The following is a 17,567-nucleotide window of genomic DNA, read 5'->3' on the forward strand; positions in this document are numbered from 1 at the left end:
CCTTGAGGGGTCATGAGGTTCCTGTTTTATTTTGCTGCTACAGACTAACACAGCTTCCTAACTGGAACTATCCAAGACAGAAGATGAAGCAGGATCTCCTTCCCAGGGAGAGAACAGGAAGGGGTCCTCAGATCAGTGACAGAGAACATGATCTGCTGGTCCCCAGCATCTCCAGACAAGGTGTTTCAAGTATCAGAGCAGGGCTGGACCTCTCTGTCTGAGACCCTGAAGAGGCATCGCTTCTCAGTATTTACAGTATTGGGATAGATGGGCAGACTTCAAATAGTTACTTCTAATCAAGACCTCTACTGCAGCAGTGACACTGCTTACGTGACAAATGGCTCTTTGGAAAGCAGCCAAAGGACTATGCTGTGCCTCCCGCACTATTGTTTCTTTTTGCGACGTTTGGACTGATTGCTCCTCCCTTATTGCTACAGAAGTGCCACGGTTGTTTCCCATCACGGAAACAAAGCTAAGGCCTGAGGGGCTCTCCGTCAGATTTCTGCATTTCACTGACTAGAAGCACTTGGCGGGGGAGGGAGTTAGGAGGCATGCAATGGGGATAAACTGGTGGAGAGGGTGCGGGTGGGGAGTCTATGCAAGGGGAAGGAGGGGCAACAGCGCTTCCCTTCACTGAATGCATGGGGAAGGATGGAGGGTGTGAGGATGCTGACCCCCCCCTCCCCCGGTGTTTACACAATAGCCTAGTTGTCTGGAGGGATCAGTGACATTTGGAAAGTAGCGTCACTGATCATAAGGAGAGGCCGCAAGCACAGCTGCTTCCCCAGTGTGATCCCACCCTGCTGATGATTTGGCAATCCCATGAAGGTGGAGTGGAAGCAACACACCTGGCTCTCCCTCCCTCTCCCGCCCAGCATTTCAGTGAATGTGTGGGGCTACCATCTGCATTGCTAAATTATTACTCTGTGATGATGATGATGATGATGATGATGATGTCAAGTCTCAGCCAGCTGTTTTTTTTAACAGCTCAGATATCTATAATAAATACATGGAAGTGCCACTGTTTCTGAAAAGGTATAAAATAAGTGGCTGTACTCCAGGACACAAGTGAAGGACTGTCAAACGGCACTCACCACTGGTTGTAATGGGGCACCAGGCATCATGGCATTGGCTAGTTGCATTTGTTGGGCCAGCATGGCCATGTTCTTCTGCTGAATCAGGTTATTGCGTCCATTGATCTCCAACTGTGTTTTTAAGTGTGGCGGTGGGTGAAGATATTTGCAGTTCTCCCTGGAGCATCGGCCCTGGAAACAGCAAAGCAAAACCGGAATTGTGAGCCTTGTTGGGTTCTAGTATATTTCACCATGGACCAGAACTTCATTCTAAATGAGATAACCGTCCATGTTAGATGAATAACCACACCCTCCAACATTTCAGACAGGAAAACAGGGACGCAACTGGGAGACCCCCTATTTTCATACAACGGATCACAGCTGGATGCTGCTTCCTCTCTTCCTTCTGCATTGCTGAAGTTTATCATCCACAAGCTGAATCCATTTATTTTCTGTTACCTTGACCGGCACTGATTTAGAAGTGTTTGTTTTTGTGGTTAAATACGTATTACAAAAAAACTATGCTATCAAGAATGAAAAAAATAATTTAGCAGGTATGGCATACTTAAGCTGCATGCTGCAAGATGCCTTAATGTTCATGTACAAGCATAACATGAATGAGCACAAGATATAAAACACATCAATTGACATTTATTCAGAAGTCAGTTAAAGGGCCTTTCCCCAGATAACTGAACAGCTTTCATTCTTAGGATGCACTGTTTCCCTTTAGGTCCACACATCTCGCTGATGCTCGGTCATCAGCGACCTCCATCAACCTTCCTGGCAATAATCTATTCTCAGCCATTATCATCATCGTCATATATAATAAAATGTGCAGGGTGTTTCCAATGACATACCAACCCTTTCAGTGGCCCTTGGGATGGAGTCAGGGCCCTCCTCCACTGAGAGCTAATCAGAGGCTCTTCCCTGTCCCTCTTTGCCACGGCCAGTGCACCTTCTTGCTGCTGCTGCTAAACACTGGCAGCCTGCACTGCAGAGTCTGCACTCCTCCCCAGTCTCCCAGCCTACAAACAGGACCAGAAGTGCTGCTGGCCTCTGCTGCAATCCCAACGCGCCCATGCCCCCCCCGCCCATTTTTAAAATGGGCTTATCTAGTAGTCTAGTAGTCTTTCATAACATGAAGAAACTTCTACCCTTTTCCAAATTCTCAGTGAAATCAAAAATAAGATAGGGAAAACCTTATCTGTAGAGCAGACTGATGGGAGCAGTACAGACCAGCTGAGTTCCTGGCCACCTTTAACTTGTGAGGAATAGCTATGTACATCTGATCCCTGAATCACACCCCTCTTAGCTACCCCCTAATCTTAAAAAAACAGTAATTAATCAATGAAATAAATGTTTTCAATGATCACAACTTTATGTGCAACAATGGAGTCCGTTCTCCCAGGGGTATACTAAAACAAAAGATGTAAAGAGTCACAAATATTGCCCTGGCAGAACACATTAGTAAATCTGAACAGTTCTGATTCTCTTTCCTTTATGATTACTCTGAGATGAGAAGTGACCACAGCCATGAAAACCAGAACCTTAATAATCAAAGACAGCCAGCGTGGAATAGTGGTTAAAAGCAGTGGCTTCTAATCTGTTGATCCAGGTTTGAGTCTCTGCTCCTCCACATACAGCCAGCTGGGTGACCTTGGGCTTGTCACAGCTCTGATAGTGCTATTCTGACCAAGCAGTGCTGTCAGAGCTCTCTCAGCTCCACCTACCTCACAGGGTGCCTGTTGTGGGGAGAGGAGGGGAAGGTGATTGTAAACCACTTTGAGACTCCTTCGGGCAGTGAAAAGTGAAGTATAAAAACCCTCTTCTTCTACTTAGGTCAAGTACTGCTTTGTTTTTTTTGTGTGTGTGTATATAAATTAATTCTATCCAATTTCACTTTATACTGTACTTCTGCAAGAAAGCTAGATGCTTACGATTGCTCTGCATCTGCCAATGAGCCAACTTGAATCACTTTTGCTTCTCAGTAAACTGTTTATTTCTATCCATCTGTCTCCATTCTTGTCAGCCAAACACACATGACTCTCATTTCTGCAGTTAGCCAATTGGCATTTGCCTAACACAGGAGGTCTGATAATGGGATTTTACATAATTCTTCAGATCTCATTTGGATTCAGTCACAACGGAGGAGTAGTCAATCAAACACACTAACTGATGTACTTTTCAAAACACATGCTTGTAATAAGGATGTGGAATGAATCAGAAGAAATGGGGCATATGCATATCACAGTAAGAAACAAAGGATGTCTATTATTACATAACGGAACAGAGATAGTTGATAAGAAATATGGATAAATGGGATTAGAATTCAGTCTTAAGTAGAAATAACACTGCAGCTGAATCATCAGGTGAAGCAAATAATTAAGATTTGTACAGTTCTAAATAAGAGCTAAATGAAGGAATATTTGAGGCAAGCCATGACAATTCAAGTAGTGTAAAATCCATAAGATCTTATTTAGGAGGATATCTAAAGTGGAAGGGGACAATGGTCAAAAACTCCTCCTCTTCCAGACCAAAGGAACCAATTTCTACTTCTATGAAGCCACCACAGTCATAGAGTCACTGCGATAAATCAATGTGTTTGTGTTTTCTCCTGGTTCATACGTTACCACCTGAAATACATGTGAGGATCTGGGGGAGTGGGAAAGAAATCATCGTAAGAGGAGGTATCAGTTCCACTCCCTTCTCATTTGGTGACAGTCAACCACCCATCCTTCCTTTATTTCAGGGTAGGAGCATGCTGGTCTCCCATTTTGGGGCCAAATAGGAAATCTTCCCCTCTGGCAGATTGGCAATAGCCTACATAGGGTATGGTACCTTTCATGGGATACCTACTCTACTCTGGAAATGGTAGCAGGAAGTCCACCGATTTCAATAATGCCTAGGCCTTGGTATTCCATATTGGAGGTAGCAGTGCAGGTCAGGTTGCTTGAATGGTACACAGTAAAGCTTAGGTGAGCCTCTAGAGCAGTGGTCCCCAACCTTTCTGAGGTTGGGGACCGGCAGGGCATCGGGGTGCGGCCCACAGCCCGCGCGTGCCATGCCCACGCATCGGCCGCGCCAGCACATCGGGCCGCGCCCACACATCGGGCCGCGCCCGCGTGGGCGCGGCCGGCCCTGCTTCCCTCTCCCCACCCTCCCGCAGTAAGAAGCTTCCCGGGTCGCAAACTTGCGGCCTGGGAAGTTTTTTTACTGCGGGGGGGGGCAGGGAGAGGGAGCCGCGGCCCGGCGCCATGGCCTTCGCGGCCCGGCAGCGGGCCACGGCCCGGCAGCGGGCCGCGGCCCGCAGGTTGAGGACCACTGCTCTAGAGCATCATTTGGATGGTGCCTGGGGGATTTGGTGCTTTAGTGTAGAAGTTAAAAGCGGTGGCCTCTGATCTGGAGAACTGGGTCTGATTCCCCACTCCTCCACATGCAGCCAGTTGGGTGATTTTGGGTAGTCACGGTTCTCTCAAAGCTCTCTCAACCTCACCTACCCCACAGGGAGTCTGTTGTGAGGAGAGGAATTGAAAAACACTTTCTTCAGGTAGAAAACACTTTCTTCAGGTAGAAAAAATATTTCTTCAGGTAGTAAAAAGTGGGTACAAAAAACTAGCTCTTCCTCTTCACCAATTTGGGGCAGGAAACCATTACCCTCAATTAGTAGGCCCCGTAGCTAGGGGGGCAGGAAGTGGCAAACCTCCCTCAAGCATCATGAAGGCTTGGCAAAGAGGAGCCTGAGCTGTACGTATGTGACAGTTCAAAGCTTGGAGCCACGGTGGCCGCACTCATAAATTCAGGGATGCACAAATAGGAGGAGCCCTGCCTCTTCTGCATCCCATCGACTGCCCACATGGCTAATGATTTTAGGGTTTGGCCTGAAAGCACTGCAGATCCCTTTGGATCAATACAAATACATAATTAAACAAACTTGGACCATTTTATTACCCAACTAAAGGTGTCTGCTGGCCTCACTCTGTGTTCTGCAGGCAAACAAGCATGCTTCCGTGAGAAATTTGATAGCACCCCTGTATGTGTAAATTAGGCTGCATCACGTGTGCCCTGTAGCTTCATGGGTGGTTCAGGGCATTTTATAGAGGAGTGGGCTGCAACATTTACGTCAGTCCAGAGAAACGATTCAGCAAGAACCGCAGCCGCCAAAACAAAACAAAAAAAGAATGAAGAGACAGAAAGGAGAAAAGGATGAATCACATCGTGGCAGGGGAATGATGGAAAAAATGATGGCTTGCAGAGATTCCCTGAATAAGCCGCCTGAAGCCCAGGTTACTTCTATTACTTATTAAACCCCCCTGCAACAGCTTCTCCAAAGAAATCCAGACGGCATACAGAGTTCTCTTCCATTTTATTGTCACAGCTACTCTATGCGATGATAAGTTAGACTGGGAGAAAGAGAGGCAGAGAGAGAGGGAGAAAGATTTGCCTAGTCACTCATTTACACATTATGGCTGAGCAAGGTTTTCAAACTCTGCCTCTCCAGTCCTTGTCTTACATATTAAGCACTATACTACGACTTCAGTACACTACTTACCGATCGCCCAACTGCTAGAAAGTGAGGATATCCATATGGTAAAAGTGTGTGTGTGTTCTACTGCTACTGTCTGCCTCGTCTACATCCTCCAAAACTGCATGAACAGAAATTACTAGCCCTTAATATCTTAATTTTAAATGTCTTATATAGTGATCCTGGATTCTTTACGTGATCGTCCCACTATCTCTACAAAGTCAGCAGGAAATATTTCTGACTGCATACTGCTGTTTAGAAGAAGAAGAAGAAGAAGAAGAAGAAGAAGAAGAAGAAGAAGAAGAAGAAGAAGAAGAAGAAGAAGAAGAAGAAGAAGAGTTGGTTCTTATATGCCGCTTTTCCCTACCTGAAGGAGGCTCAAAGCGACTTACAGCGCCTTCCCATTCCTCTCCCCACAACAGACACCCTGTGGGGTAGGTGAGGCTGAGAGAGCCCTGATATCACTGCTCGGTCAGAACAGTTTTATCAGTGCCGTGGCTAGCCCAAAGTCACCCAGCTGGCTGCATGTGGGGGAGCGCACAATCGAACCTGGCATGCCAGATTAGAAGTCCGTACTCCTAACCACTACACCAAACTGGCTCTCTTTAGCCACAAGAACTTCCAAATGCTTTATTTCTTCTGCAGTACAATCCCATGCAGTATGCCTCCAGTCATGCTTGCTTCAGCAGCACATATAATAAAACTTAGACTCCAGTCTAAGCCTGCTGATTTTCATGGTCTTCAACTGTAGTGAATCAACATAGAATTGAACTGCTGCTATGGTCATATGCACCACATCAATTGCCGGAAGACTTCCACCAACGTTAATTGAATGCATTACCAACTTCATTGGTAGCTGCACAGATATGCACAAGGAAAAGAAAATATGTTTTTTATTCAGACTGCTAGTTAATTCATTTAACCATACTTATGACCTCCAAGGAAGTTTAAATAGCAATCTGGTTATTGGGAGTCCCATAATTCCTTTCTGCTTTCCTAAGTATATAAGAAGTGGTCTTCTATTGTTCAGCCTGGAGAGGTTTCTGCATAAAGCAGATAATTTTTTATTGTCTCTCAAAGAGCTTCAAAAGATGTACTCTCTTCTAACTCCTTTTGAATGAGCTCATTTCCGCATCCCCTCCCCCTGAAATCTTTCATTTCTAAATTTATTAGGATTTTCTTCTTTATGAAGCCTGGAGGAAACAGGCAAAACACAAAAAACAAAACACAACTAAAACAAACCATTCTGAGTTAATTCACACAGATTTCTCACAGTCCTTGTTGACGAAGGCATCATGGAACAAGACTCGTGGTTCTCAAAACAAAACAGTCCAGAATATTGCCAGATTAGAATACTGAAAGGTAAATTATATTCTACAGGGCTATGAACTTTTGTGGAGAAAGAAAAGGATGCCCTGACCTGAATGGCCCAAGCTATTCTGGTAAGATCTCGGAAGCTAAGCAGAGTCAGGCCTGGCTAGGACTTGGATGAGAGACTACAAAGGAAGTCCATTTCAGGACTGTTGTACAGAGGCAGACAATGGCATCTTGTGCCCATCTTGTGCCTTAAAAACCTTACAAGGTCACCAGATATCAGCTGTGTCTTGATGGCAGTGTACACCAAGGGAAGGACAAGATGGCAGCAGCAGACAAAAAGCTTGGAAGAAGAGCAGCTTGTCAAGCACAAGACATATGGAATCCCTATTTGTAAGCAGTTAATTTTGTGGGGTTTTTTTTTGGGGGGGGGAACCCTTCAATTCCAGTGTTATCAATTACCATAACCAAAATGTATTAGGAATTATCTATGGCTATCTAGAATATGGGAAATAAAAATGACATGAAGGAAATGCACAATTTGTTAAGGGGGGAGCTGCTCTTGTCTAATGGATGGCGTGCTATTTTTATCCTGCAGAGAAGCTATCACATTGCAGGTGCATTAGCAAGTCAACGTTTCTGTTTGGGCTGTATCCACTGCAGAGAAAGCAAGTGGGCCCCAAATACCAACTATCACATAGGCAGAGTTCCTTTTTATTACAGAAAGTTCAGATAATATTGTTCTGAAGCATCATCTGAATTGCTGAAATCACAAAAGCTTTGCTACTGACCTTGATGAGCTATAGATTTTAACCTTGAGTTTAAAAGAATAATGTGAGAGTCTTTCTTTAAAGCTTTAAAAAAACAGGAAAATAAAGTTTCATACTTGGTGAACAAATAAGATGAACAAATGAAAGTATTTAAAGATGTATCTTAATTTCTAAATATCTTTAAAAGGATCAAGTACATATAATCAGGAAAGATTTTAGCAATGAAAGCAGTCTTTCTCTAATGCACTGTAGGGAGGGGATGTAATGCATCCCAAGGAGATTTTGTATAAACAGATGGTATAAACGGTAATGACTGGGGAAGGCACTGGCAAACCATCCTGTATTGAGTCTACCATGAAAACGCTAGAGGGCGTCACCCCAAGGGTCAGACATGACTCGGTGCTTGCACAGGAGATACCTTTACCTTTACCTTTATATACAAGCAGACAAAAGAAGGAAGAGCCAGGATTCTGTCCCAGATATCTTTCACAGGGGTCATTTCTCTCTTCACGTGTTATACTAAGGCACTTAAATTGAAGACTACTATGGATGTTCTATATGAAGTATAATTGGTACATATGTAGAACTGGCCACCTTGTCACTAAAATCTGCTTCTAAGCTTTTAAAAAGAAAACACACCTAATAATACACATCTGTAGCCTTTTCCACTTGAAGGAAGGATACATCTGTTTGACACAATGATATAAGAAAACTAAGAGTAAGAATTGATAAATTCACATGTTACATTCAAGATACATTCATATGATTATAAACCACTCAGGTAGACTCTAGTTATATACACACCCCACCCCACCCCACTCCTGACAAGTCAAATAATATTGGTTGAAATACTGTCAGGAATATTCCTTTCAACAGCAATAAGCATTATGCCATTTTGCCATGTAGTAAGAAAACAAGGCTTATTTTCATATTATGCAATTTGGATCCCTTATGGCAGATGCTGATTACTCTGTTTTTTATTATGCCACTTCATAACACTCAAAGTGCTTGACTCTTTGCGGCAGACCTATACAGATAATACTGGGTTTGATCCTGCAATTAGCAGACTATTCATAAATATATATTGAGAAGACTCAACAAATATGGAGATGAGGTGAGTTCTGCTAATGTCAGCCACAGCAGCCTTGCTAGGCTGAATAAACAGGAATGTGAAAACGAGAGGGGAAAGTGTATATGTCTATCACATGATGTTTTGCTCCTGTTGCTGTATCAACAACACTTGGGCTGAAAGCCCATTCCTTGCTAAACAACCACCCCAGTATACCTTGCAACTGAAGTCTAGCCTCCACAAAACTGGGTCATCAGTTTGGATTGACTTCTTGCAGTAATGCCTCCAAACCACTGTGGCAGTAGTTTCCCCTTGGGTACAGGTTATTTGGTTTTAGATTCAGTGTCGTTATAATGGGAGATGGAAGTTCCCTAAGACTGTATGAATGGGTAATAGTTAAGTCTTCAGAGGCCTTGGTGTAGTAGCAGATCATGCACTTTGCAGACAACCATCATGGGATCTCAAGGAAGCCAGTTTCAAGTTGGAATGAATACTGGCCTAAATGTAAATTATTTGATTCAATGTAAGGCAAATTCATACTCTCGTATAATCATTCTTTAGCTGAAACCCTATAACTGTAGAACAAAGTTAAGTGGCACATTTAAAATTAACAAAGTTTAATTCTGGGTATAAGATTTCATGGTCTTAGAAGGTGTCACTGGACTCAAATTGTGTTCTATTACTACAGACCAACATGCCTACCTGCCTGAATCTACCTATATATGTAATCCATGTGTATACTAGAGAGGAGGGATTCCCACTCATTTGTATCCACTTCTGGCTCTCCAGAGCTTTTTTCTTTTACTCATGCAAGTTCCAATCCTTCTTCCAGCCACTGGCCTCCTACTTCCTACTCCCAACTACTTCCTGTCTGCTTCTGCTTCCTAATTACCTTCTGCACACTCTAGCAACCTGGCAGGTATTGCTTAGCATATTCCTCTCTCGGCAGTCAACATAGAGATTCTAGGCACTACGATGCTATGTACACTCCACTTACATTTTTTTTATTACATCCAACATGTTCCTCACACCTAGCATATCACAATGCTGTGATTAAATCAATTAGTGGGGGAATGAGAAAAAAAACACCAGAAAGACTGTTTTAATCATGGCCTGTTCCTGTCTTTAAAAAAGCAAGGACCAATCAGATAAATCCTTGGTTTAACTATTCTATACACTTTTTAAAATGCACTTGAATCAATATGCTTGATGCAAATTGTAGAACTGGTATTGTGCAGTGGTTGGGGCATCTGGTGATCTATCAACAGAAAATCATGGTAGTCACCTGGCCCCAGCAGTCCCATCTGACCTGAGAAAGTTCATCCCAAGGACTGCAGAACCCACACACATGCATGTGGCTCAGGAGACTGCACTTTGTAACATGTAAAAATAATATTTCCTGCTCTTCCATAAGTGGAGGTTTGTTGACAAAAAAAAAGAGGGAGGTGACTGTTGATTTGGTCTTTTCTCCCTCCACAGCCCTGCCTCCCAACCTACGTGAAAATTGGTTTACCCAATTAAGAAGATAAGAAAGGCATTGGTGGATCAGAACAGTGGTTCTGATTACAACAGTAATGCCTCCAAAAGTGCAAAATAATTATTTATAAAGCATTATTAAGATAAAATAAGAAAATAAATAATCATACAATATTATAAATTTCTGTTGGATAATGCAACAAGTGTAATGGAAAATATAGTTCAGGCAAAAGGCAGCTAGTTCCAACTGAAGTCCAAACGAGGATCCGGTAGACCTCTGTTTCACAGGATGGCTTCTACAGCGGCCCTGAATGATTAATATAAAATGGAGTAGTAGTATAAATTCTGTTCTTACCTAACAGGCATAATGTAATATTATCAAGTTCCTCAAGGACTACTTGTAAGAGGATGTAGTTATTAATCTTTCCTCTAAACCTTTAACACTGGCAGCAGAGAGAGTCTTAAATTTAGGCCTAAGACTTGTTCCCTGTCCACAATATAATGCCTTTAGAACCAGAACTGTCTTTTTAAAATTAGTGAGACTCATTAGACTATGAGAAATATTTGGCAAGTCTTCTAAATCTACAAAGAATGTATTCAACCCTAGATCTAAATATACTCTCACTCATGATGTTCCAGTTATAATTTTCTCCCCATCAAACTATCTTAAAAGACTTGGAGAAGCTGGAGTCTAAGTCTTTGAAATGTGGTAGAAACAACTTTTCTAAAGAGGATAAGAAGACTTTAAGATCCTTAACAGAATACAAATCTATAATCATCAAACCTGCTAACAAAGAAGGTTCAATAGTTATCTTTCAGTTCAATACTTACCTTTAAATTCTGTTCTTGTAACAGCAGATGTAGCTGCTCTTTATACCAATATTACCCGTACAGAGACTGGACTTATATCTGCACTACTTAAAAGAACGATTCAACATCCTCCAACGCATTTCATCATGGATTTGGCTATTTTGCACTTTTGGAAGCATTACGTATTGAGGTTTAAGAGCCACTATTATACAACCTCTGGGGGGGGGGGGGTGGAGACCTCCCAGAATCTCAACTGATCTTCAGAATAAAGAGATCAGTTCTCCAGGAGAAAATAGCTTTTAGGGAGGGTGACCTGTATGATATTACACACTCCTGGGGGTTTCCAAATGCTTCAGTGACTCCATCCAGCCACCTCATTCTCTGTCGCCCCCTTCTTCTTTTGCCCTCGATCGCTCCCAGCATTAGGCTCTTCTCCAGGGAGTCTTTCCTTCTCATGAGGTGGCCAAAGTATTTGAGTTTCATCTTCAGGATCTGGCCTTCTAAGGAGCAGTCAGGGCTGATCTCCTCTAGGACTGACTGATTTGTTCGCCTTGCAGTCCAAGGGAGAGGGCAATATAGGAAATATTTGTGTCTAAGGATTGCTTGAGCCAACCCATTTTTATTATTTACCACTATGAGTAAAAAAAATTGCTAACTTTTATAGTGGTATTAGTGCACCTGAAACTTTTTGACATAAACAAAAAACCCCTCTCTATCCCAAGGTCCTTACCATTACCAAAATGATAGGAACCGTATTTTCATGAACACAAAATATATGACATCTTACCAGAATTACCTAATACCGTAGATGTGAAGCCTTAAAAAACTAGGTGTCTCTTATAACAGTAGCCCGATATACAGCAAATATCTAAGACAACTATTTGGCAAGGATTGGGGGAAAAAAGTGGAATGAAGGAAGGCTGAAAAGCTCTTTTCACTCTATAATCTGACAGTACATCTGGAATCCTTTAAACTTTAGTGCCCAGTTCTAGAAAGCGCTGCTCTATAAGAAGAATGTTGTTCTTCCAAAGATCAAAGTTATTGGGTGTCATTTAGTAAACACTGTGGAGCACAGAGCACATAACATTATTGTAAGCATCATACAAGGTTGTGCTCCTTGTCATGATATAAAAATAGTTAAAATAAACAATCCCAGCAAGTGGTTACAGCATAAAATTTGAAAACTTCAAAATATAGGCACACTTGTTCCTTTTCTTTTTTAAAGGGGAGGGCAACTTGATTATCTGAAAGCAAAGTATTTCTGTACTTTTAACTGAGTCCCTTTGAACAAACATATATTTTAGAAGAAACTTTGTAGCTAAATTAGGTGTCAGAGGTCTTAAAATTAAGTTATACCAACACACTGTGTCTATTTCTCTCCCACACGCTCCATTCTTTTTTTACAATACTGCAGTGTGACTCTACCAGAATGACAGATATTGGACTGTTTATACAAGAAAGACTACTTTTTTTTTAAAGGCAATTGGACATCATCTTGTTTTCCATAAATCAGCCAGCTCCACACCATTAAAACATCTCCATGGATTTTCATAGGCTCAGCAGAACCGCCAGGACAAATATTCTATTTATTAAGAGCTGAAACTTTATTTGAATAAAACTCTGCGCCGATGACCCTAGAGTAACAAAGTCAACCTCTTTGGTCCCATGTACTAATACAATTAGCCATTCACACCATTTTAGGGAACTGACTGAAATGACTCTCTTAATTTTGAAAGCGGTATTGAACCTGGAGCACATTTAGAATAACACCATCTAACCATTCAACTCTCTTGCAACTATTTCGCCAAAATTCACATTACGATTTCCTTTTGCAGGCACACATATCAAACAGACTACATTACTCACATCCACAAGCCTGTATGCGGTGAATAATGAGAAAGTAGCTCTCCAACGCTTGCCCTGCTTCTGATACCACTATCCATCCACACATGTAAGAACCCTCGAGGCGTATAGAGGGCATACCAGTCCATATGATATAGAACTGCCACCCTCTAGGTGGTGGCTGGAGATCTCCAGGCCACATAGGCCAGCCCCCCTGGAGAAAATGGCTGCTTTGGAAGGTGGACTCTATGGTGTTATACTCCATTGGTGGCCCCTCCCCTAACCACACTTTGTCCTTTTCAGGCTCCACTCTCAAAATCTCAAGATATTTCCCTACCTGGAGCTGGCAACACTACATAAACATGTGACTGCTATCCCAAATAACATCCAGAAGCTGCTCATCCACCTTGGCTCTAGAGTAGTCCTGATGACCCACCTAGATGTGATAGTTCTTATGGAGCTTAGATATCTCTGGCCAGCTAATTTGTTTTACAGGCAGGCTGACTCTCATTACAAGCAGTGAAGCAGGCAACATACTAGAAATGCATATCAAGAGCACAAATCCCTTCAGGTTAAACTGTCTGACAGTCCTTTATGGACCCTGTTGGGCTGTGGCTCAGTGGTGGGGTACTTTTCATGAAATCTCCCTTCAGTACCTGCAAAAAGTGGTATACTTTAATAGTCGTTTAATAGGAAGGAACACTTTTTTTTTTTAACTGCCTGGTCAAACACTGTCAGTGGTCTATTATCTGACTGTAACCAACCTTGTCAAGTATTCCATGCAATAAAGAAAGAGACAGTGAATGTGGTGGCTTACTTTTATTTAAAAAAAATACATCCTGCCTTGCCTTGCATTTGTGTAGCCTTGAAATTACAGACTCATTGGTGGCAAGACCAGTTGAGTCGACAAAGGAAAATGACTTCTGCACTCAATGCAATTGGAAATAAGTCTTTACAATCATGTTGACCTTATTATCTAACAACACGTCTGGACCTAACAAAACTGAAGCCATTGCATTCAGAATGGGGCATACAACTCATTTCTGGCCTTACCATCACCTCGATCTTGTCTGAATCCAATTTTTTCCTTTTTTAGTTACTCTTACTCACATAACCATAGTATCTAACCAAGAACAGAAATGGCTGCTTCTGATGGCTTGTTCAAAGAAAAATTAAATGTATCACTTAATGGTCTCACATAAATTATTGCAAATCACTGGTGAAAGGACTGATGTCCGAGAATGCCATTATGGAGTCATTTGTTAGCAAGGAAAGGAATGCGGGCTGCTTATTCATAAACCTTGCAGAAAATTGGAATAACCTAGTAGCCTAGCTAACTTTCTGCTACTGGCCACTTACTACAAGCATTTCTTGTAGCCAGTTTGGTATAGTGGTTAGGAGCGTGGACTACTAATCTGGCATGCCGGGTTCGATTCTGTGCTCCCCGACATGCAACCGGCTGGGTGATCTTGAGCTCGCCACGGCACTGATAAAGCTGTTCTGTCCGAGCAGTGATATCAGGGCTCTCTCAGCCTAACCTACCTCACAGGGTGTCTGTTGTGGGGAGAGGAAAGGGAAGGCAACTGTAAGCCGCTTTGAGCCTTCTTCGGGTAGAGAAAAGTGGCATATAAGAACCAACTCTTCTTCTTCTTTCTGACTACGAATAGAAGCACAAACAGTCATCCGTGCCAAAAGTAAAAGTCATGGCCAAGCATTACCCCACCCCCCTTAAATTTTGTAATCCCATTTATTATAGCATATTGTTTTAATGCGTTGCTTTATTCAATTTTGTAATCCACCTTGAACCTCAGTGATAAAAACAGACTAGAAATAAAATAATAGCTGTACACTAACATTCCTTTGAAGGATGGGCCTCAGGCTGCAAGCATTTGGTTCATTTCTTACTTAACAAATGCATTTTTCAATAATTGCTGTTCCTGTATAATTCTGTAACTGTAGGTGACTCTGGTATTTGCGTGTCAAGTGGACATGCCTGGAAGCCTAAAAGGAAGATGCCACACAAATACTTTGGCAGTAATTAGGCCATAGCTTTTTTGCAAAAATACATAGCACCAGTGTAGCATGGGCAGATCCAGCCATCTCATGGCCAGCCGACCACAAGGAAGCCTCTGTCCAGCAATTCCAGCTAGAGCAATCAAGTTACTTTCTCTTTGCTTGAAGCCCAGCTCCTACCCACCTGCTGTCACGTCAGGGGTGGTTAGGTTAAAGGGGAACCCCATGGGCATTGACTTCTGCTTTATCCCCCATCCCATCCAGAAATATGAGCAAGCCCTGCCTGGGGACACCACTGTGCCTTACAATTCGCATAACCTCTTATGGCCTCCCCTGTGTGGGGGCTCCCCTGTGTGGGGGCAGACTAGTATTCAGTCTCCCGCCCCCCCCCCAAGCATTCACCCCAATGCTCAACAGCTACCAGTTGTGACGTTACAAAAAGACATGCAAAATAAGACCAAATGCATGTAACAACTGCAATATCAGTGTAGTATAAAATACAACATGCTGCAATAACAAAATAATGGTGAAATGGAATCCGTTACAACTCCACGAATGGGGTGGGACAGAGAGAGGCTCTGCAGCTGGCCCAGGGAGGAAGAGGCTGGGAGCCGGTCTGCAGCCTAATGTGTAGAACTTCGAAGGCTGAGGCCTCGTAGAGCCCTTCCATTCAAATTGGTTTCTGTGAAGGGCGGGCATAGATGTTGGGTGCTCCAGTCTCCCAGGGCCATTTCGCACGGCTTCAAAGTAGCACAATGGTTGCTATTTGGAAACGCTACTAATTTGCCATAACCCACGACGTCGCAGACAATCTGCAACAATCCTGAAACCAATCAGCAAAAAGCGCTTCGTTGTGGCGCTTTCAGGGGAATCCAGAGAAGTGGATTCACCCTCCGGATAGCGATACACTCCTGCAACCAATCTGCAACAGTAGCGCTAAAGACCTGTGCGTTACCATTGTTGCTGGTTCTTCAAAGTCCCTCCCCCTGGCTCTCTCCTCCAAACTTCCGGCGAAGCGATCGCCATTTTTTTTTCTCCGAGCGAGCGGGGATAAACGCACCGGCGAGCCTCTTTCTGTTTAGAGGCTTCCCTGGCTTCAGTCCTTCACCTTTAGTCACTAAGCACAAACCACTGAAAAGCCCGTTTGCTGAAATAAAGTCCCTTTATTTTTTACAAATAAATTCAGCTGAAAATCGGGCCCGTGAGGGGGGGGGGATTTTTTTTTTATCACTTGAGGCAGCGTGCAAACGATCATACAATCAAACGACAGCTCACATTAGGCAGCTGGATGGGTCTCTCCGTAGCAACGAATCTACCTAGATTCGTTGCTATGGGTCGTTTTTTTTTAAAAAACCTTTCTTAAAGGGAAAGGGGCTGTTTGGGAGCATGCTAACGGCTGCCCATTGGCTGCTTGACGGCCAGGGGCGGGACGAGCTTGGCAATAGCGCTTCCTTTCTAGCGATTTCTGCCGAGACCGGAAGCCTGTGGGAAACGCTAAAAAACGCAACTGATTCCACTACAAAGGCAGGTATGCATAACGACGAATTCCACTATTTTAAATGGCGATTTTTCATTCCGCAAACAATTTGCAACAAAGATCCCTGTGCGAAAAGGCCCTCTGTCTCTCCCCCACCCTCCTACTGCTACCGTTGAGGCTGTGCTGCTGCCTCCTGACCTCCTAGTCCACTGAGGCTGAAATCTGCAGCCCTGATTTAATTTACAGCTGCATTTATGGATATTAAACAGAGACAAGACCAGCTTAAAGCATGGTTTATTTTTACATATCCATTATTGTTACGATGATTTAGCATCCTTTTATAGAAGTTTTTTAAAAAGTTAATTTCACTTTTTGTACAATCCCAGTTAATGAATATAAACATCACATCTGTCAGTGATTAAAATCTGCATTATTATTTTTTTTTACTCTGATAATGCACTATTTCACCAGTTAACTGAGCAACTGTCTTTGGCCCAGTGAAATGCCCAATCCTAATACAAAGAATAACATCAACATTTTAAATTTTAAGTTTCATAAATTTCATTCTAAGCAATGTTTAGACTGAGGAAGCAGTACCCCAGCTTTAGAAATTCCTAGTAAAAAAACTACTGATTTAGCAATTAAGATTAATATGCATATTACAAATAATACATGCTATCTAGGATAATTATGTCTTTGATATCTTAATAACAAAACTCCAAAATCATATTTTCAGACCTAGGGGAATACTATGCTGGATACTCTGCCTTCAGTTGAACTCAATGGAGTTATGCTGAGTTACATGAGTCAAAGGTACGGCTCATTGATTTCATCCATTACTTACTGCATTAAATCAAATAAAGCTGGAGTTTCACTCTCAGGCTGGAATCTAAATGCCTGGAGTAAAATAAGGCATCGCTTGAAATCAGGCAGGCAAAATGCATGAATATTTTGTTAACATAGATGCTTGTAATAATGGCAAAACATTCTGGCTATTTACTACAACTCATAATTCTGCTTGGTACCATCATATTGGGATACAGTCCCACTGCAAAATGCCGTAAAGAAGTTTACTAAATGGGAAAGTCACTTAATGCTGGCTAAAACTCATGCCATGCAATATGCTAAACTAAACAATATTGTTAGGGCATGGACACTTACCATAGAGATTGGTGCCAGATTACTGTAAATACTCTGCATG

General features: G+C 42.5%; 1 protein-coding gene across 12 annotated transcripts in view; it reads right to left on the reverse strand.

The window, feature by feature from the left end:
• MBNL1 (muscleblind like splicing regulator 1) overlaps positions 1-17,567 on the reverse strand; it is a 186,263-nt gene that overhangs the window by 50,016 nt on the left and 118,680 nt on the right. For all 12 annotated transcript variants that reach the window (XM_077348650.1, XM_077348649.1, XM_077348652.1 and 9 more), the window contains one exon: positions 1,095-1,265. In XM_077348650.1, the coding sequence (XP_077204765.1) occupies positions 1,095-1,265 (171 nt within the window). The remainder of the gene's footprint in view (positions 1-1,094; positions 1,266-17,567) is intronic.

This window comes from Paroedura picta, chromosome 8 (assembly GCF_049243985.1).
Source record: "Paroedura picta isolate Pp20150507F chromosome 8, Ppicta_v3.0, whole genome shotgun sequence".
NCBI lineage: Eukaryota > Metazoa > Chordata > Lepidosauria > Squamata > Gekkonidae > Paroedura > Paroedura picta.